The sequence below is a fragment of the Ovis canadensis genome, chromosome 3, assembly GCF_042477335.2.
Source record: "Ovis canadensis isolate MfBH-ARS-UI-01 breed Bighorn chromosome 3, ARS-UI_OviCan_v2, whole genome shotgun sequence".
In the NCBI taxonomy this organism is placed as follows: domain Eukaryota; kingdom Metazoa; phylum Chordata; class Mammalia; order Artiodactyla; family Bovidae; genus Ovis; species Ovis canadensis.
This window is the reverse complement of record NC_091247.1, coordinates 206,813,916-206,836,789: the sequence shown is the minus strand read 5'-3', so window position 1 is coordinate 206,836,789 and position 22,874 is coordinate 206,813,916. Positions and strand designations below refer to the sequence as shown.

At 35.4% G+C, this 22,874-nt stretch overlaps 1 protein-coding gene and 1 non-coding gene across 11 annotated transcripts in view; both read left to right on the top strand.

Annotated features, from left to right (window-relative positions):
- ATF7IP (activating transcription factor 7 interacting protein) overlaps positions 1-22,874 on the top strand; it is a 116,041-nt gene that overhangs the window by 65,960 nt on the left and 27,207 nt on the right. For all 10 annotated transcript variants that reach the window (XR_011256149.1, XR_011256148.1, XM_069585654.1 and 7 more), the window contains 5 exons: positions 1,001-1,138; positions 7,749-7,814; positions 17,555-17,628; positions 18,215-18,303; positions 20,416-21,051. Coding sequence is in view for 8 of the 10 variants with exons in the window: in XM_069585654.1 (XP_069441755.1) it covers positions 1,001-1,138; positions 7,749-7,814; positions 17,555-17,628; positions 18,215-18,303; positions 20,416-21,051 (1,003 nt within the window). In the remaining 2 variants the exon portion in view is untranslated. The remainder of the gene's footprint in view (positions 1-1,000; positions 1,139-7,748; positions 7,815-17,554; positions 17,629-18,214; positions 18,304-20,415; positions 21,052-22,874) is intronic.
- Positions 21,546-21,651, top strand: LOC138438406 (U6 spliceosomal RNA). Its single transcript, XR_011256343.1, has one exon. It is a non-coding gene; the product is annotated as a U6 spliceosomal RNA (small nuclear RNA).

The window sequence follows — 22,874 nt, the reverse complement described above, 5'->3', positions numbered from 1 at the left end:
GGTTTCATGACTATAAGTCCCTGCGTTCTAAGCTCTTTGTTATGTATTTTAGGCTTAGTATTTAAAAATGGTATAAACAAGGCTCTGGAAGGACTAGGGAAAAGGAATATTTAAAGTATAGGCATTGGAAACTTCTCACTATATGTATTAGACTAGAGATAGAAATAATGAAAATATGAAGTATTTAATATATTTTTCAAAATGTGTTCATAAATGTTGACAAATCTTTTTTTTAAGAGAAGAATAGGAGACGTGGGTGAAATTAATTTTTCGAATTTTACAGATTTAATGGTGAAATTATAAATAACCTAGGCCATGTTCTTCTACTCAAAGTGTAAATATCCCCATTAGAGAAAGGAACAGAGAGACAGTAAAAAAGTGGCTTTTTTTCTCTCGGATCTTTTTATCATATGGTGATAATAATACCAGTTTAGTCTTTCTTTTAGAGCTATTAGAAATATGAAGATAGCTATGTGAAAGGATTTTGAAAACATCTGTGTATACTGAGGGTTTACTCCTCTAGGAAAGTGTTACTTGAGTGTGGTCCGTGGATACACAACATGTGTCCTCTCTATGGGTCCATAATGAGATAAATATAAAAACTGTGAGTAAATTTCGTAGTGTAATGAGATTCTTAGTGTCTGCTAAAAATATCACCTATAACAGATTAGAAAATATTAAAATCTGGTCCTTCACCTTGTTTCCTAAATCACAATAGAGGGTATGGGAGGAAAACATTAAAACTTCAATTTCAAATTGTTTTAAAAATTTCACCCTCTGGAAATTTTCTATTTTTAGTACATTTTATTCTGTTATAGTAGATATTCTATATAGGCAGAAGTAGAGGATTTCAACAGATATCATTGTGTTATGGATGCCAGTATTTTTTTTAAGCAAACTAGCTAATGTATTAGTACTGTCTTATTAGTACTTCAGAATATTTACTGTTTGCTGCTTGCTTGAAATTCCTTTTTTGTAACAAAGAAATATATATTTTTAGGTTGTACAGTGGTTACTGGAAGAAAAATTGTGTGCACTGCAGTGTGCTGTATTTGATAAGACATTGGCAGAATTGAAAACACGAGTGGAAAAGATTGAGTGTAACAAGAGGCATAAAACAGTTCTTGCTGAACTACAGGTTTGTACAGTAAATTGCATATCCACATGTCATCATATTCATAACTCACTTTCTGGTATATGTTTTCCAAGTTGACAATAAAGTATATTTAACTTCTAAGTATTAGGAATAAGAGGAATCTCTATTAGTTTGCTCAGGCTGCCATTAAAAAAAATACCATCAACTGGGTGACTTCCAAAACAGAAATGTAGTGTGTCATAGTTTTGGAGGCTAAAAGCCCAAGGTCAAGCTGCCACCAGGCTGTAAGAAAGAATTGTTCCATTTGTCTCCTCTAGCTTCCTACGGTTTACTGACAATCTTGGGCATTTCTTGTCTTGTGGAAGTATCATTGTGATTTCTGGCTCCATCTTCACATAGTGCTTGTGTCTGTATGTGTGTCTGCTTCCAAATTCCCCCCTTTTCTAGGGATACTAGTCACTCTGGATGAGGACCCACACTATTCTAGTATGACCTCATCTTAACTATAGTTGACTTTTGGACAGTGTAAGGGTTAGAGGTGCTGTCCCCACTGCCTGCAGTTGAAAATCTATGTACTGGTACCTGCCTCAGAAAATGAAGAAATTCATAAATGACTCACCCACCTCAGTGAACAGTTCAGATAGAATCAGAACTCAAACCCTAGTTCCTTTGATTTCAGTTATGGTGATCTCTAATTGAACACAGACTCTCACTCAATGTAAAGATCTGTAGAATGAAAATATGAATAGTATATTTATTGAAAAAAATTTCCATGTATAATTGGACCAGAAGCTGAATATAGATATATTCAATAAAAGATTCAACCCCATGTTGTTCAAGGGTCAACTGTAATTACCTCTATAGTTACCTATTTCCAGATAAGCTTGTGTTCTGATACTTGGGGTTCAGACTTCAACATACTTTTGAGATGTGTATCAACCCATGCCAAGCCTCAGAAATCATCTTAGTAGTGCATCTTCAGTGTTTTTTCAGTCAGTGAAGAGAGGCTGGCATCATCTAAATGCTGTTAAGTACTAAATAATGTTTGCTGTGATTCTTTTTATATTAATCTATTTCCTCCAATGAATTTTATTTTTAAAGACATTAGTTTGTTGGTCTGTGTTTATGAATGATTGCTACTTTTAATTTTTTATTGAATATATCTATATTCAGCTTCTGGTTAGTTGAAATGGGCACATGGTAGCATGCGTTAGTAATTAATTTGATTCCAAGATTAAGAAACTGGGAAATTTCATCAGTACATTCATTCTATCAGAAGAGAATGTGTGGTTTCTATTTGGTATAGGTTGTCTGAAATACAAGCATTGTCTCAGATGCTGACTTGAAAACCACTTATAGAGCCTTAAATAAGGGAGAAGTGGTTCATGACAATAAAGTTGCACAGTTGAAAGCAAATTGCAAGCAACTGTGACTAGATTTTAGGAATTATATATCTTAGCCAACAAGTTTAATTTTTTTTAATTTCATATTGTAAATTTTATTTAAAGTGAGACTTTGTTAATAATAAGGTAATTGTATAGTTATTTTATAATGCATCATTTAGGACAACACTATTTCTGTTTCTTACCTTTAGCGGGTCCTTATATAGTTAGTGATAGTGTTGTCTAATCATTACATTTTATTTTACTAGTACTATTTAGAATGTTGAATTAGAACCGAAAATGTTGGAAGATTTAAGAGAATAATTTCATTCATAGTTTGTTATCATTCCCATAGCTGCATCTATGATTTTGTGCTTTTAGAACCTGAGATTTTAACTCTCATATTTTTAAGCTACAAGTCTGTCTTTAACTTTTAATAAGACTTTGTACTTGAATATTTCTTTGTAGCCTTAGAATCTTAATCTTTCCAACATCAAACCAATCATCTTCTCCACAAATAAGTCATGTTGTGGAGTTTGCACATTGTTCCCCTTACTCAAAATTCTTGAATTCTTAGAAAAATCTTCAAGGAATACCTTCCCATTGTTCCTTTTATTCACAGTTTTTCAGTTCTTGGAAACTGATTCCTCTGTATCACTTCACATATACACAATGAGTTGCCAAATTAAAACTTTTTAAATTTCTTATAAAAGTCTGTCTTTTATATCTTTTAACTTTCTACAAGGCCATCATTACCCAGTTCCTTGATTATAATAGCAGCCTTTTACATGACCACTTTGGTACTGCTTTTTACGTCTTTACTGGTCCTTCTCAAGCATTGTATTCATCTTTCTAAAATGCTGCTTGTTAATTCTCTTCTGTGTAGTCCAGTTTCCTCAGTTGTGTACCAGTTTTAAACCTGTCTTCCTTTTCTGATTTGTACTTTAGATCTCCTAGTTTTTGATCCACTTTTCCTAATCCCACCAGTTGCTTCACTGTCGAACAGAGTATTTTTTTTTGTTGGCTGTGTTGGGTCTTCATTGCTGTGTGGGCTTTTCTTTAGTGGAGGCGAGTGGAGGCTACTCTCTAGTTGTGTGGCTTCTCTTGTTGCTGAACATGACCTCCAGGGTGTGTAGGCTTTAGTAATTGCAGCACGTGGACTAAGTAGTTGTGGTTCCCAGGCTCTCGAGCACAGGCTCAGTAGTTGTTGTGCACGGGCTTAGCTGTTCCATGATAGGTGGTATCTTCCCAGACCAGGGGTCAAACCTGTGCCCCTTGTATTGGCAGGCAGATTCTTTACCATTGAGCCATCAGGAAAGCCCCCTACAGAGTGTTAATGCTCACAGTATTTTTATTTCAGCCATTTGATTTCATATTATAGCTTCCATTCATTTATGATCTGTCCTTACCATGCCATTTATTTACATTTTACTTAGCCCAATTTAGTTCCCATCTCTTTCTTTGTTGTTCTGATATTCAGATTTTTATGGAAGTAAAATTTGGATAGCAATTACTTTAAAGTTTACAGTTCAGTGTCATTTGGTACCTTCACACTCTTGTATGATCATCGTCTTTATCTAGTTCCAGAACATTTTCATCAATCCAGAAGAAAACCTTGTACCCATTAAATAGTCACTTCTCATTTCTTTTTCCCTCTAGCCCTTTGGAACCACTAATCTGCTCTCTGTCTCTACTGAGTTACCTGTACTGTTGTTTAAACATCTGTGTATCTACTTTAGAGAAAATTTAAGTTATTTTTATTCCTGGAGTTTTTGTTTTTGCCTTTTTATTGTTGAGCTGTAAGGGTTCTTTACATATTTTGGATATTGAATACTTTGAAGTACATGATTTATGACTATTTCACCCACTCTGTAAGTTTTCTTTTCACTTTCCTCTCTTGATAATGTCTTTTAATGCACAGAAATTTTACATTTTGATGAAGTCTTGTAGGCAGCGTAGAGTTGGGTCATGATTTATTATCCACTTTGCCAATCTCTGCCTTTTAATTGAAGAGTTTTTCATCTCTTTACCTTTAGTTACTGGTAAAGAAAGATTTAGTCCTACCATTTTACTTGTCTTTCACCTTTTTTGTTCCTTAATTCCTACATTATTACCTTCTTTTGTGATTTTTTTCTAGTGAACCATTTTAACTCTCTTCATTTTTCTCTTTCTATAAAGTTTTTACTTTTTCCTTAGTGATCACTCTGGAGGTTAAACTTAACCTCTTGAATTAATACCTATTATACAAAAAAGTATACAAAACTTTTCTTTCACAGTCTTGTCCTCCCATCTCTCTGGTGAATTTCTTAAATTTCAGTTATTGTACTTCCAGCTGCAGAATTTATACTTGTTTAAAAATATATAATATCTGTCTCTTTACTCATATTCTCTCTATTGGACATTTTTTTCCTTTTTTTTTTTCCAAGTTCTTTCTCAATAGTATCCTTTAGTTTTTTTAACAGATTTAAAACCGTTTATTTAAAGTCTTTGTCTAGTAAGTTCTATGCCTGAGCTATATTTCTGTTAATTTTTCTTTCTGTGACTAAACCATACTTTCTTATTTCTTTGTATATGTCCTAATTTGTTCATTGTTACTGTTTAAATGAATATTTTGAGTATTGCAATGTGACAATTCAGAAAATCAGATTTTCCCCTTCTATCCAGGGTTTGCTATTGCTACCTGTTGTTATTTGCTTGATTAGTGGGTTTTTTAAACAATTTTTGGAGAGTATATATTCATTATTGTGTATGGTCACTGAAGTCTGTGTTTTGTTAACTTAGTGGTCAGCTGATATTTTGACAGTTAACTTAAATGCTCAGACAGTAAGGAATCCACCTGCAATGCAGGAGACCTGGGTTCAATCCCTGGGTTGGGAAGATCCCCTGAAGAAGGGAACAGCTCACTCCAGTATTCTGGCCTGGAGAATTCCATGGACAGAGTAGCCTGGCAGGCTACAGTCCATGGGGTAGCAGAGTCAGACATGACTGAGCAACTTTCACTTAAATGCCTGGAGCCTAAAAAAGTAAAAAGATTACTCTCTCAAATCTTTGCAGATTAACATTGGGTGACTTGTTCAACACTTAGGCTAGACCATTTACAACCTGTTTTATCACACTTGCCTTATTCTTCTCTTCCTGCTTGCATAGATTCTGAAGGCTAGTCTGAGGTGACAGCTTAGGGTCTTTTCAGGCCACTTGTGAGCTAGCATTCTGTCCTGAACATTCAGATAGTCTTCTCAATTTCCTGAGATGGGTGAGAGCTTTTAAAGCCCCCTTCTGCCATGTGTCTTCTTTCCCAACCTTTTCCATCTTGGACATTTCTTTTCTTTTTTTTAATACTTTTTATTTTATGTTGGAGTATAACTGATTAATAATGTTGTGTTAGTTTCAGGTGGACAGCAGAAGGACTCAGGTATATATATATATATCTGTTATTCTCTCCCAAACGCTTCTCCCATCCAGGCTGTCACATAACACTGAGCAGAGTTTCTTGTGCTCTCCAGTAGGACCTTGTTGGTTATCCATTTTTAAATAGTAGCAATATGTACATGTCTGTCCCAAACTCCCTAAGCCTTTCCCTTATCCCTTCCCACTGGCAATCATAAGTTCTTTCTCTAAGTCTGTAATTCAGTTTCTGTTTTGTAAATGTTGATTTGTATTATTTCTTTTTGGATTCTGCTTGTAAGAGATGTCATACAATATTTCTCCTCCTCCGTCTGACTTTACTCTGTATGAAAATCTCTAGGTCCATCCATGTGGCTTCAATTGGCATTATAACATTCATTTTTATGGCTGAGTAATACTCTGTTGTATACGTGTACCAGATCTTCTTTATCCACTTCTCCCTCAGTGGACATTTAGGTTGCTTCCATGTCCTGACTGTTGTAAATAGTGCTGCATTGAACATTGGAGTGACTGTGTCTTTTTGAATTATGGCTTTCTCTGAGTATATGCCCAGTAGTGGGATTGCTGGGTCATATGGTAGTTCTGTTTTTAGGTTTTTTAAGGAACTTCCATGCTGTTCTCCAGGCTTCCCTTGTGGCTCCGCTGGTAAAGAATCTGCCTGCAATTAGGAAGACCTGGGTTCGATCCCTGGATTAGTTTAGGAAGATCCCCTGGAGAAGGGAAAGGCTACACACTCAAGTATTCTGGTCTGGAGAATTCCATGGACGGTATAGTCCATGTGGTCACAAAGAGTTGGACATGACTGAGCGACTTACACACACATAGATACCATTCTCTGCAGTGGCTGTATCAATTTACATTCACATGAAGAGTGTGAGGGATTTCCTTTTCTCCACACCTTCTCCAGTGTTTGTTGTATGTAGATATTTTTTGATGACTGTTCTGAGCAATGTGAGGTAATATCTCATTGTAGTTTTGATTTGTGTTTCTCTAATAATTGGTGATGTTGAACATCTTTTCATGTGTTTTTTGTCCATCTGTATGTCTTTTTTTGAGAAATGTCTATTTAGGTCTTCTGCCCATTTTTTGATTGGTATTTTTTTTGTTTTGATATTGAGCTGGATAAGCTGTTTTTGTATTTTGGAGATTAATCCTTCATCAATTGCTTCATTTGAGAATATTTTTTCCCATCCATGTCTTTTCATCTTATTTATGGTTTCCTTTGCTGTGCAAAATCTTTTAAGTTTAATTAGTCCCATTTGTTTATTTATTTATTTTTCATTATTCCAGGAGATGGGTCAAAAAAGATCTTGCTGCTATTTATCTGCCAGTAGGTTAATTTTTGAAAAGAAGCATTTGAGTACTGTAGATGTAGCTTCCCTTGTGGCTCAGCTGGTCAAGAATCCACCTGCAATGCAGAAGATCTGGATTTGATTTCTGGGTTGGAAAGATCCCCTGGAGAAGGGAAAGTCTACCCACTCCAGTGCTCTGGCCTAGAGAATTCCAGACTCATATGTACTATTGGTTAGGGATCTTCTGTGATTTATAGATATGTTTACTATTAATATATAATTCTCAGTGAGAAAATTAAGTGTGGTCCCAATTATTTTAAATAATAAATGCAAGCACATATGTTCAGAAATATGCTGGTTTGTGAGCAAGGAGGAAAAAAGCCAATCCTCTAAAACCAAGAGTGTTTACTTTGAGTTTTGAAGTCAAGGATTATACAACAACTTGTCTTATTTTCTTGCTGTTGACTGTCTTCTGAGAATCCTGTTACCCATAGATTTCTTATTATGTATGCACAGGTTCCTTTTTGATACTATAATGCCATTTGATTTCTGTCTCGTTTTTGCTTTTTTTAGGCGAAGATAGCCAGGTTAACCAAACGCTTTGGAGCAGCCAAAGAAGATCTTAAGAAAAGACAAGAAGTAAGAATTTCTATTCTTGCATAGTTGATATTTAGCTTTAAGTGGTAAACTTAGGAGGTGCTGACCTAGAAGGAAACAAGTCTGAAATTTTCTTTCATATTATGTACTTCCTGCATGTTGTTTCTGGAACTTCTGCTCTAGAACTAGTCATTAACCTTTTCTAATCCTCACTGTTTTCATATGAACATCAGTACATGTAATATGTATATGTAAGGCATTCTTGAAATTCTTGAAATATCCATCTTTAAAATTAAGCTTTGGGGATTTGCCTTACCATGTTTCTCTCTGGTATACCTTGGAGATACTGTGGGTTCAGTTCCAGACCACTGTAGTAAAGCAATTATTGTGATAAAGCAAGCCACAAGTTTGTTTAAAAAAAAAATCATTAAAGAAAAAAATACATAAATGTTATGTTAATTCTATAGTCTATTAAGTGAGCAGTGGTATTATGTCTGAAAAGTCATTTAGATACGTTTTAATATACATACCTTAATTAAAAAATGCAAAACATAAAATAATTGCAATAGCATCAGAGATCACTGGCCACAGATCACTATAGACTATAACACGGTCTCCCTAGTGGCTACATGGTAAAGAATCTACCTGCCAGTGCAGAAGATGCGGGTTTGATCCCTAGGTCAAGAAGGAAATGGCAATCCACTGCAGTATTCTTGCCCGGGATAGCACATAGACGGAGGAGCCTGGTAAGCTACAGACCATGGGATCACAGAGAGTCAGACACAACTTAGTGACTAAAATAACAACAAATAGCAGGATAATAATAATGAAGAAGTTTGAAATATTACCAGAATTACCAAAATGTAACACAGAGACTCGAAGTGAGGAAATGCTATTGGAAAAATAGTACCAAGCTTGACGCATGTTGCTGTAAACCTTCAGTTTTTTAAAAATGCAGTATCTGTGAGGTGCATAAAGCAAGGTATGCCTGTATTTGCCACTGTGGTAGTTTTAGTCTATTATGTCCTACAAAATAGTTCAGTATTACATGGCCTCAAGTAGCCCAGTTCTCCTCTTCCTTTCTTCCTCCATGTAGTTTAGTCCAGGTGTTATAGCATAGCACAAACTGTGGTCTGTAATTACACTTTGCTTTCTGTTGTTTCCTTAGTTATTCTGTAATATGGATTTTTAGTATAGCATTGTACATTGCAGTATTGTTTTTAGTTGAATTTCTTTTCCTCTTTTTTTCATTTGAGCAAGTTATATTTCTTTGTGTCTTGATAACTTTATTGCCTGGTACATAGTAATTTCCAGTAGTAGTTTTTTTCAGTAGTAGTCATTATTCCTATAGATATTTCTGTCTTGAGTCATTTTCATATCTTCTTTACTTGACTTTTTAAAACAACTCATTTTGAAATGATAGATACATAAGAAATTGCAACAATAACACACAGACTCCTATGAACCCTTCACTCAGCCTCACTCATTGGTGAAATCTATACCCATAGTACATTATCAAAACCAAGAAATTAGTACAGTTCTATCAGATAGTTTTGTAGACTTTATCAGTTTGCTTCAGTTTTTACATAAATTAATTCTGTATATCTGTGTGTTTCTCTGCAATTTGATCTCATGTATAGATTTATGTAACCTGCCACCACAGTTCAAGATACAGTCCCTTAACACACAGGGACACCCTCCTGCCTCTCTTTTACAGTTTCAACCTTGCCTTTACCCTACCCTTACCTCCTGTATTCTGGCAGCTACAAATCTGTTCTGCATCTTTATATTCTTTGAACTTAATTTTTTAAGCTCTGACTTATCTTTTCTTGAACAACTGACAGTTGTTTACACAGGCTAATCATCAAATCCTTAATTTGGCCCCAGCCCATGGGGTCGCTAAGAGTCGGACACGACTGAGCAACTTCACTTTCGCTTTTTACTTTCATGCATTGGAGAAAGAAATGGCAACCCACTCCAGTATTCTTGCCTGGAGAATCCCAGGGATGGCAGAGCCTGGTGGGCTACCTTCTATGGGGTCGCACAGAGTTGGACACGACTGAAGCGACTTAGCAGCAGCAGCAACAAAGATTTTTTTATTATGGTCTTCACTGATGTAATTACTTTTCTGATTTTAAACTCGAGTTTCTTAGCTTTAAAAAAAGGTGGTTTCTTCTTTTGGTCACACTATAAAAGCTATTTTTTCTATTAGAAAATTGGTATAAACCTTTATTTGCTATGCCTGAACTAAACATAGGGGTTTGAAATTTTTCCATTGTTTTTTTACAATATGATTTTCCATTTTTTTCTTTTCAGCCTGTGTCTGAACTAAGTAGTGTTGCCCACCTTGTACTTTTCCAGTGTTTGTGCATATCACATTTATTATCAGAATTGTTTTCCAGGTCTTACTTGTTTAGTTAAAGGAGATAGGCAGAGACCTTAAGATATACAGATGAAAATATTACGATCGCTGAAAAGTTTGTCTTGAAGAGCTACAGTAAGTATGGAAAGAAGGACAAAGACTGTGTAATTCCTAAAGATTGGAATAGATTAATTTGAACAGTTAGTATGTGTGGCACTTGAAGAAAATGTTAAGGTAGTATTCAGTCTTTTAAATTGTGTTACTTCTTTTAGTTTGTAAGGCCAGTTTTAATTTTCAAAACTTGGATATCTTTCTAACTCATTCTTATTACTGTTTTCTTCTTGTGAGAGATATTTCTAGAGAAATGTCAAAAGATTTTGTTCTTCCATCTTTTAATTTCCTTTAATTATGGTTTCCACTATAATTTTACATCTGTCTTTCTAGGCTTTAAAAACAAGACACAAAAGAATATTGAGAACTTTATCCCCCTTACCAAAATAACTAAACAAGCAATACCACTTCAGATTCTTTTCTTCTGTTTAGATTTGCTCCTTGGTCCTCTGATATTAATCAGTTAATAGCAAATCCCACTATTCAGATTTGTCTTAAAACATTTTCTGTTACTTTCTGAAAGAAAAGAAAATCCTCATAAGCAGTTTGCTATTAAGACCATATTCATGTTTAATCTATTTTAGGGCTTTATGACTGATATCTTTAACTTTCATCCTTTCTATCTTTTCTTTTTACTATAAAAGAAATATCAAGATACTTCTCTCCTTTATGGAAATCAGTGACATATAATTGATTCTCAAATTTTAGATTTAATCTAAATCCTCCATTTCAATTTTTTATTAAAAATAATTCTTTTTATTTTAAATGTGATAAAAACATGAAATTTACCATTTTAAATTCTACAATTCAGTAGTGTTAACTGTATTCACATTATTGTGTAACATATCTCTAGGAATTTTTCATCTTGTAATACTAAGACCTCCATAGAACAACTACCATTTCGCCTCCCCTTTAACCCCTGGAAATGATCATTCTACTTTGTTTCCATGGTTTTGACTTCTGTAGATATCTCATAAGTGCAGTCACACAGTATTTGCTTTGTTTATCTTATTTCACAAAGCATTATGTTCTCAAGGTTCATCTGGGTTGTTGCATATGACAGGATTTCCTTTTTTAAGGCTAACACTTCATTGTATGTATATACCACATTTTCTTTATCCATTTATTTATTGATGGATATTTGGGCTGGTTTCAACTTCTGGCTCTTACAAATAATGCTGCAATGACGTTGGTGTGCAGATACCTCTTTGAAGTCAAAGTTTTGGATATTTCTACCCAGAAGTGAAATTGCTGGGTCATTTGGTTATTCTGTTATTTTTTGAGGAGCCTCCATATAGTTTTCTTTTGCAGTCACATCACTGCTAAAGTCACATTTAGGGCTTCCCAGGTAGCTCAGTCAGTAAAGAGTCTGCCTTCAGTGCTGGAGACCCCAGTTCGATCCCTGGGTCTGAAAGATCCCCTGGAGAAGGAAATAGCAAACCACTCCAGTATTCCTGCCAGAAAATCCCATGGAAGAGGAGCCTGGTGGGCTGCAGTCCATGGCTTGCAAAGAGTTGTGCGCAACTGAACAAGTAACACTGAGGAACTGAGCAATCACATCATTTACATTCCCATCAGCATGGCACAAGGGTTCCAATTTTTGTATATTTTGGGGAACAGTTTTTTTTTCCCCTTTTTGTGATAGTGTCCACCCTAATGGATGTGAGGCCTTATCTCATTGTGGTTTTGATTTGCGTTTCTCTGCTTAGTGATGTTGAGCATCTTTTCACATGCTTATTTGCATATTTTCTTTGGAGAAATGTTTATTCAGATCCTTTGGCCATTGGTAAATCTGGTTACTTATCTTTTAGTTGTTAAGATGTAGTTCTTTTTATGTTCTGGATATTAACACCTTACCAGTTACATGATTTGTAATTATTCTCTGTCACTACGTAGGTGTCCTTTTCACTCTGTTGATTGTTTCCTTTCATGTGCAGAAGATTTTAAGTTTGATGTAATCTTCTTTGTCTTGTTAATGCTTTTGTTACCTTTTCTTTGATCCAAGAAATCATTGCCAAATCCACTATCATGAAGCTTTCCTCTGTGTTTTCTCTTAAGAATTTCATAGTTTTAGGTTTTTTGTTTTAGGTCTTTAATCCATTTGGATTAAATCTTATATATGATTTAATGGTCTGACTTCATTCTTTTGCATTTGGATATCCAATTTTCATGCAGATTGTCAAAAGACTGTTCTTTCCCCATTGTGTAGCCTTTACACCCTTGTAGAAGGCAATGGGAGCCCACTCCAGTACTCTTGCCTGGAAAATCCCACGGGCGGAGGAGCCTGGTGGGCTGCAGTCCATGGGGTTGCTATGAGTTGGACACGACTGAGCAATTTCACTTTGACTTTTCACTTTCATGCATTGGCGAAGGAAATGGCAACCCACTCCAGTGTTCTTGCCTGGAGAATCCCAGGGACGGGGCAGCCTGGTGGGCTGCCATCTATGGGGTCACACAGAGTCGGACATGACTGAAGCGACTTAACAACAGCAGAACATCATTTGAGTGTATGCATTAAGAGTTTATTTCTGGGGTCAGTATTCTGTTTCACATTTCTATGTGTCTGTCTGCATTCCAGCAGCATACTGTTTGGATTACTATAGCTTTGTAACATGTTTTAAAATTAGAAGTACAAGCTTTCAACTTCTTTTCTAAGATTGTTTTGGTAATTCAGAGTTTCTTGAGCTTTCATTTGAATTTTAGGATGCCTTTTCCTATTTTTGAAAAAAATGACGAATTTTGATTGAGATTGCATTGAAACTTTTGACTACTTTGGGTAGGATGGACATTTTAATAATACTATAGCTTTTTTAATGATGGCCATTCTGACGGGTGTGAGATGATATCTCATTATAGTTTTGATTTGCACGTCTCTAAGTTTACAACTGTTTTAAACTGGAAATAAATTCAGGTCACTTTTTCCCTCCCACCACTTCGTTGATATCATACATTATATCTTTTCGTATTGTGTGTATGTTAACATAGATTTACAATTATATTTTATACTTAAATTCTGTATTAGAATTAGATGGGATTTCTGTTCCCACTTTCTAGTAATGCAGTATTCTGTATTTATTTTTGCATTTACCTTTACCAGAGAGCTTTATATTTTCCTTTGCTTTCAGGTTGCTGGCTAGTGTCCTTTGATTTCTGCTTGAAGGACTCCATTTAACATTTCTTGTATGGTGGATTTAGTGCTGTGAAATGCACTCAGCTTTGCATATACTATGAAAATCTTAATTTTGCCTTCATTTTTGCAATGATAGTGTTGCTGGTTATGATATTCTTGCTTGGCAGTATTTTTCTTTTAGCACTTGAATATATCATTCCACTCCCTTGTGGCCTGTTAGGTTTCTTCTGAGAAAAAAGCACTGATAATCTAAGGGAGCAGCCTTAAATGTGATGTATCCCTTTTCTCTTGCTACTTTTACAATCTTTGTGACTTTTCACAGCTTGACTATAATGTTTCTTAGTGTGGGTCTCTTTGAGTTGGAAGTCTTTCACCTTCTTGAATTGTCAGTTTTCTTTCTTAAGTTTGGGAAGATTTTGGCCTTTACTTAAGTAGGTTTTCTGCCTATTTTCTTTCTTTCTATTCATGTTCTCTCATATTTGTATACTGGCCCACTTGATGGTGTCTAATAAATCTGTTAGTCTGTCTTTACCTTTTTTTCATTCACTTTTTCTGTTTGATTGTCTTAACTCAATAATTTCAAATGATTTATCTTCAGGTTTGCTGATTCTTTCTTCTGCTTGATACAGTCTGGTTTTTATCCCTTCTAGTAAATGTTTAAATTCAGTTGTTGTAGTGTTCAGCTCCAGAATTTCTGTTGGTTCTCTTCTGAAGTTTCATTTTCCTCTTGCTTTGTTTTCTAATTTCATTTAGTTTTCTTTCTGTGTTCTTTTCTGTCTCATTGAGCATCTTAATGATAGTCATTTTGAATTCTTTGTTGGATAGTTCCTAGATCTGTTTCTTTAAGGTTAGTTTCTGGAGATTAATTTCATAGATTGGTCCATATTTCTCTGGTTTTTTGTTTTTTTTTTTGGTATGTTTCCCTTTTGTTGAAATTAAGCATTTGAAAAAGTACACTTCCCATCTTTTTGGAATATCTTTGTACAGATGAAGACCTTTACTAGTTGGTCGAGTTAGATACCTCTGATCTCCTTTCAAACCTTTTTTCAGAGATGGCATTTTCTTGGAGTTTGTGTGTGTATCTCCAATCTGTAGAGTTTTGTCTGGTTCTGTTTGGGAACTTCCCATCCCCGACCTGGTATATGCCTTTCAAATTGCTGCTGCTTTAGCAAACCATTATATTGGAGTTACCCCTGCTGTCTCTGTATATTACTGCCAGTTTCCTGGTTTAGTACCAGGCCGAGAGGTTTGCCTTTCTTCTAATCTACCCCTCAAGACACCCAATGTGTGCTGCTTCCAAGTTGGGTGAGACTGAAGCCAGTACCTTGATCAGTGTCCCCCGAAAGTCAGAGTGTTGCATGCAAATTCCAGTGTTTCTTTCCTGAAGAAGAAGAGGACACTTGTTGGGATTTTTTTTCCTTTTTCTTTTCTGTTTTACCACACTGTGTAAGGAAGGAGGTGGGATATGGTGAAGTGCAACAGACTTTCCTACCTTCTTCTATTGATCTCCTTGGGGCTTACTCTCAGTTCAGTTCAGTTCAGTTCAGTTCAGTTGCTCAGTCGTGTCCGACTCTTTGCGACCCCATGAATCACGGCATGCCAGGCTTCCCTGTCCATCATCAACTCCCGGAGTTCACTCAGACTCACGTCCTTCGAGTCAGTGATGCCCTCCAGCCATCTCATCCTCTGTCGTCCCCTTCTCCTCCTGTCCCCAATCCCTCCCAGCATCAGAGTCTTTTCCAATGAGTCAACTCTTCGCATGAGGTGGCCCAAGTACTAGAGTTTCAGCTTTAGCATCATTCCTTCCAAAGAAATCCCAGGGCTGATCTCCTTCAGAATGGATTGGTTGGATCTTCTTGCAGTCCAAGGGACTTTCAAGAGTCTTCTCCAACACCACAGTTCAAAAGCATCAATTCTTTGGTGCTCAGCCTTCTTCACAGTCCAACTCTTGCATCCATACATGACCACTAGAAAAACCATAGCCTTGAGAGTAAGTGTCTTTTAATTTCATGGCTGCAGTCACCATCTGCATTGATTTTGGAGCCCCAAAAAATAAAGTCTGACACTGTTTCCACTGTTTCCCATCTATTTACCATGAAGTGATGGGACCAGATGCCATGATCTTCATTTTCTGAATGGTGAGCTTTAAGCCAGCTTTCTCACTCTCCACTTTCACTTTCTCATTTAGGGTGCTCTAATCTCTCAGCAGGTTTCTTGACTTCTTACAAGGGAAATTTGATCCTTAAGTTATTAAGTCATTGTTTTCGTAAGGGAAGGAATCTATAGGATTTTCAGTTCTGCCATCTTGCTGATATTACCACACTGTAGTGTTTAAGGTCCGCCATCCAGTGACACTAAGCCATACTTGACTTATTTATACTTATTTATTATGCTTATACTCCTCCTTTTGTATTTTTTCCCTCTGAAATCTTTACCTTCATTTTAAGTGTTTTGAGTGTACTGATTACTCAAAGACTTATTAGAAGATGCAGCTCTTTCCCCTAAAATTTTTTTAAAACTTTTCCCAATGATGCTACAATGTTACTTTCATTTGCTTTTCTAGATATTTCAAAAGTTTCTGTGTCAGAGCAGTTTATCTTTTTTTCCTCCTCTACACAGATAAAATCGTTCTTTTATCCTAAAAATGTAGCAAAATATATTTGTTGTTGAGAAGAGTGATTAGTGGCATCTGCTTGATGTGATTCTGTTTATCACCTTTTGTTTAATATGTATTATTTATTGTATTTAATTAAGACTGGAGTGGACTTATTTTTCTCAATTTAAGAAACCGATGATGATAGTGGCGTTATAATGGAGGCCCAAATAATGGTAATTAGTATATAAATGTTACAACTCTATTTCTGTAGTCCCTGTTTTGGAGGATGGAAAAAGGCTTAGTTTGTTCTGAAGTTTAGAATTGGAGCATCTTTTTATGAAATTATAAGTCACATAGTGACAAGTAGTTGTTTTTTTTAAACAAAAATTATAAAAAGAATTTTGATATTTGACCTAGGATACCACTTAATTGGTAATCATTTACTTCTCAGGATAAACAAATATTTTCCTTGTTTCTTGCGTTTCTGCTTGTAATCTGGTGCTTCCTCTGCCAGGTATTTAGTAGGCATTCACTAGACGTTTATTGAATGAGTATCTAGTTATTCTGTAGATTCAGATTGTTAATGCTTACTGAACACTTTTAGCATATAAACTTTTTTTACATTCTTTATTTACTCGTAAAAAACTGAGGTCTGGGAATTATCCACTTTTCGTATGATAAGTAGTTGTGACAGTAGACTAATTTGTGTAAGTACTTTAATATGTACCAATGCCAAGGTTTAATGTTTTTTTCCTTAGTAAGATTTTCTCCTGTACTATAGAAATAACTTGAAATTCATGTTTCAGTGTCCATACATAAAATTTTATTCAAACACAACCATGCTTATTCACTTACATATCATCTATGGCTTATTTCTGTGCTACAGTGGCAGAGCTGAGTAGCTGCAAAGCCTAAGATATTTACGATCTGGCCCTTTATAAAGTTCACAGACTCCTGATCTAATACCATTAATTTCCTAATCCTTTTATTTTACACCTACAAAAAGGCTTAAATTTTGCAACAGATTTGTAAGTAAGTGGCAAGAAACATAGGTTTCTAAGTCTTGTTTCATAGAATAGTGATGATTAATTTACACATTTTGGTCATCATGTGCCCTATTTCCACAGTAAAGCAGTCAGTTCTGCCATTTCTAAAGGGATCTTATGAGGTAACAGTATTTATAACCATTCTTAGATAATAAGCTGAGAGAAGGCATTGGCAGCCCACTCCAATACTCTTGCCTGGAAAATCCCATGGATGGAGGGCCTGGTAGGCTACAGTCCGTGGGGTTGCTAAGAGTCAGACATGACTGAGCGACTTCACTTTCACTTTTCACTTTCACTTTCACTTTTGATGCATTGGAGAAGGAAATGGCAACTCACTCCAGTGTTCTTGCCTGGAGAATCCCAGGGACAGGAGAGCTTGGTGGGCTGCCATCTCTGGGGTCACACAGAGTCGGACATGACTTAAGCGACTTAGCAGCAGCATAGAAATAACAGATAACATATTAACAAAGCACTTAGAGGACTGAAAGATTCCTTGTGAATTGGGCTTTATTTTACCTTGGTTATTTTTCTCCTCAGAACCCACCAAACCCACCTGTATCACCAGGAAAGTCTGTAGTTGATGTCATCAGCAATAACAGTGTGCCCTACAGGTGAGAATTGTAAACAGGCTGTTTATCAAGTTTTTCATTAAGAGAACAAGGTTCTGATTTTCTTTATTGTGCAGAAAGATCTTAGAATGTGATACTATATATTTTTGTAGAGAAAAAGTGTTTGGTATACTGTATTAAGTATATTTGCTTCTTTTTGCTTTGCTCTAATTGTTCTCCTATGGATATTGATTTTGCTCGTTTTTTTATAAGGCTTTCTTTTGTCATTGCAGATTTCTTTAACCACTTGTGCTAAATAGTATTACCTTAAGTATTTGAGAAATTCTTTGGTCAGAGTTGACAAAAGCTAATGTGTGCAAATATTCAGATCCATATTTGGTTTTCAGGTTAAAGTATTGAGGACATAGAATATAAAAGGAAGACTCTTCCCTAATGCCCTATACCCCAGCATTCCAGTGTTTTCATACCAGCTTTGCTTCACTGCATTCACTCCCAGTTTAGTGCTTTAAATTAATATCCAAGTCTAGCTACCCTTTCTCCCTATGCACCACTGCTTTCTGTATGCATAAGTAGATATCCCCTAGAATGGCATGTCCAGTGACTATTTGTGTGTGTATCTATTTCATAGAAATACAAACACAGTGAGACAAATGTTGGAGTCCAAAAGAAATATAAGTGAGAGTGCACCGCCATCTTTTCAAACCCCTGTGAATACAGGTAATATTCTTAACACCGAAATACATTTTGTTAGGAATTGAAGGCTTTTGTTCTCTTTTCTTACACACTTTTGAGCTTGAAATGGACTAAGAAACTGAATACAGTTATGTAAAATTGAGTGCTAAGAGCAAAATTTTGTTTAAAAAGTAGAATCACAGATGTGCATAAAAATGCAGAAATTCAGATTTCTGCTGTAGTGATTGAGTGTTGACAACTTTTGAGTGTTGACATCCCTGTATAATCTTAAAAATTATTAAGAATCTACAGAGTTTTGCTGATGTGGGTATATTAATTGATATTTACTGTGGTAGAAATTAAAACATACAATTTTTCAATGTTTATTAATTCAATTAAAAATAATTGCAAACCTATATTTTGTACCATTATATACAGTCCAGTATTCTTGCCTGGGAAATCTCATGGACAGAGGAGCCTGGTGGGCTACAGTCCATTTGGTCACAGAAGAGTTGGGCATGATTTAGCAATTAAACAACAGAATTACACACCATAAGTAGCAAGTCTTGGTGAAAAGTAACTCTTTTCCAAAATTAAAAATATTAGCAAAAAGAGTATTATTATTATTAAATTTTTATGTCTCTTTTATACTTCACTTAAAACATTAAGATGGCCAAACACACCTGGATTCTCATATCTGTGTCTGCATTCAATCTGTTGCAGTTTGTTGTTTTAGTTGAAATATGTGAAGAAAATTCAGCCTCATACAAATGTGTAGTTGGAAAAAGCCTAGAGAGAATGTGGGTATTATTCTTTGACACAGCAAGTAGTGGTTTCTTAAAGGTTAGTTGCAAAGTGAAATCAGAAATCACACCAAGAAGTGTTTGTAAATTTTTCACTAAATTCTTTTTATCTGTCTTGTACTTAGATGGGTCTTTTACTAATATCATTCATTGATCACTTGGAAAATATTCACTGAGTTTTCTAAGTCTTCCAAACACGGGTACATTTCATTAATAAATTTTTTTTTAATTGTATTTATTTACTTTGTTATCAGTTATTCTCAGAAGAGCCTTTAAAGATTTGGGAAACTAACCATGCTCTCAGGGTGGCAGGCAGATGTATTTTCCCAAGTTCTAAGTTTGGGTTTTTTTTTTAACTCAGATTTTACTGTTGCCAATCTATACTGTTCATTGTTTTCTTTGAAGTCTCTGCCTTATTTGGTTTATTTTCAAGAAAAAATTTGCCAGATACCCAAGTGAATAATCATAGTATGTTTATAACTCAGTCTTTCAAGTAAAAGTGGTATTCCATCAAATAGGCTGTGAGCTCAGCTTACAGCTCAGCCAGTTGTCCGAGCACTTTTCCTTGAGCCAGTCAGCCTTATTTGGTATGCAGCAGTAATGCTTTATGTGTGCCTGTGATTTTGGAAAGACTTTACAAATCAGTGAGAAGGAGACTTGGTCATTGATTTTTATTAAACCTGCTCAAATGAGAAGACACACAAATGGCTGAACTAAAAAAACTGTAAAACTCCAGTGACCAACATTTTTATTTACTCTGCTCTTTGTTGTCAGCTCCTTAATTCTTCTCCTATCTTCCCTATGTTATTTTCCATATCGCATAGTGTCAATAGAACGTTAATAGAGATAGTAGCCTCTCCTCACTAGTTCCTCCCAGGGAATTCAGTAAAATTGGATCCGCAGGTACAGGTTTCACTTTATCCATATCGTAAAATATCATCACTAAGTCTACCTATTATGAATTTATGATAATCTTTCTAGATATTCTATTTGAGTTTATATATTGCCAGTGTTCTAAGGCATTTTTAATGTACTTTCAAAATTGTCTTTACAATTTTGCCTAGTTTTCACTGTTTTTCAGTTGTATTTCCCGCTAGTTACTCTGAAGTAAGTTGCTCATTTTCAGAGACTCTTCATACAGAGATAGCAGTCCTCCATCTTAATGATAAAATGTGCTATTTTCATAATGTACCAAATGTAGATGCAGAAATCATTCTGCAAATAATCTAAGAATTCAAGGATTTAAATCAAAAGATATGAGAGACTACTGTGTATATTGCAGTACATCAAATTTGTATTATTTTAGCTGATAAAGATGGCTATTTAAACTGAAACTTCTCTTTTTTTTTTATAGTATCTTCAACCAATCTTGTCACTCCTCCAACGGTTGTCAGTAGTCAACCTAAATTGCAGCCTCCAGTGACTTCAGGTTCTCTGACAGCCACATCAGTTCTTCCTGCACCCAACACAGCTACAGTAGTTGCTTCAACTCAGGTGCCTAGTGGAAATCCCCAACCTACAATCTCTTTACAGTCTTTACCAGTGATTTTACATGTACCTGTTGCTGTATCCTCCCAGCCTCAGCTCCTCCAGAGCCATCCAGGGACTTTAGTGACCAATCAACCATCAGGCAACGTGGAATTCATTTCTGTACAAAGCCCACCTACAGTGAGTGGTCTTACCAAAAATCCAGTGTCTTTGCCATCTTTGCCAAACCCGAAACCAAACAACGTTCCTTCTGTGCCCAGTCCTAGTATTCAAAGGAATTCTCCTGCCAGTGCTGCACCATTAGGAACAACACTTGCTGTACAGGCTGTTCCAACAGCACACTCTATTGTACAAGCCACCAGGACTTCTTTACCTACAGTAGGCCCATCAGGACTCTATAGTCCATCAAATAATCGAGGTCCTATACAGATGAAAATTCCAATTTCTGCTTTTAGTACTTCATCTCCTGCAGAACAGAGCAGCACTACCACCACAAGAATTGGTAAGTCAACATGTGGATTTAATAATAGAAATGCAAACTTGTTAATAGTCTGTAGATAATTGAATTTGTGTGTGTATGTAGTTGACTAACATTATTAGAAGACAGAGTAAATAGAATTTCACAGATACTATTTTAGTTACCCAAGAGGAATGATGTTGTTAAGGTGGGATCTGAGAGTTTGAGTGAGAAGTTACCATTTGTAATTCATCTTTTACTAGTTTTCCTAACCTGGGCAAATTTTTCATTTTGGCTTTGTAGCAAGCATTGTGAATTACTTTTATAATACATTTTGCAGATATCCTAAATATACAGAAAACAGTATGTTGTAAAGTATCTAAGTGACATAATATATGCTAATAAAAGGAAAATAACAACCACACATCTCTAGTGAAAGTGTTAGTCGCTCAGTCATGTCCAACTCTGTGTGACCCCATGGACTGTAGCCTGCTAGGTTCTTCTGTCCATGGAATTCTCCAGGTGAGAATACTGGAGTGGTACTCACTTGGGCAGCAGATATACTAAAATTAGAATGATACAGAGAAGATTAATATGACCCTGCACAAGGATGACACGCAAATTCGTGAAGTGTTCCATATTTTTTGTTCATGTTTGGCAGAAACCAACAAAATTCTGTAAAGCAATTATCCTTCAATTTAAAAATAAATGAATTAAAAAAAAAGAATAGTGGAGTGGGTTGCCATTCCCTTCTCCAGGGGATCTTCCCAACCCAGGGATCAAACTTCAGTCTCCTGCATTGAAGGCAGATTCTTTACCATCTGAGACACTAGGGAAGCCCCTGCCCATTACCCCATTTGGGAAAATCCTTTGTGCGTTCTTCACGCCTATCTTCCAAATTTGGATGGTTTTATACTAGGTCTTTCCCTCTTTAATTTACTGCAGAACATTTCCTTGCTTCTTGTTTTCCCTTATATATTTTCCCATATGGCATATTTTACATGATTATGTTTGTATATTTATATATACTTTGGAGTATTACAAAAAGGAGGACTTGATTGTTCCTGATTTAAAATCTGTAGATCTCTGTCTTCCTTGTTCTTAGAAAGCATAGATTATATATACATTCTTGAACTTGCTTATTCTTCATTTCTGATTTTATATTTATCCCCACTACTTTTGGAAAGACAGGATAGAGTACCTGGGCATCATGTATATAGTGAAATTGTTGTAGTAGCTGTCCTGTTGATATAGTTGATCTTGAAATATATAAAAAAAAATTATAAAGTATAAAATTACTTTTTATAGGTGAGATATACAGGGCTTGTTTTTTAAATTTCTTATGTGGTCTTCAGTAGAGTACACTTGTCTTCTGAGTATATATTCTCATAAATTAGAGTTTCATAGAGTTACTGAGAATAAGTGAATGGTAGATAAAAATTCATACTGGAATGAAGCTGAATATCACCCTCATACAATTAACATCTGGGATATAAGATTAAATCTGAAATTTCAAATACAGTTATTATTAGTATTTAAAATTAAATATTTGCATGGTACAGTAATGATATTTATTAGCATTATCTGCTGTCACAACATTCCTTAGATGCTTACTTTAAACTGAGTTCAGTGAATGAGCAAGATTTTGGGGGGGCATTACATTTCTTCTAATCATTACTATTTTTTACCATGTTAGGTGGAAGATGATTATCATGGACATTGTTTTCTGTGATTTTGGAGTTTTTCTTTTTTATGAAATTTTGAGCTTAGTTGACATTGTTTTTAAATCATGGTTACAAGATAAGGTAAATTCTTAAATATACAACTTTCCCTGAAAGACCATAGCCTGAAAAGAAGTAAATAACTTG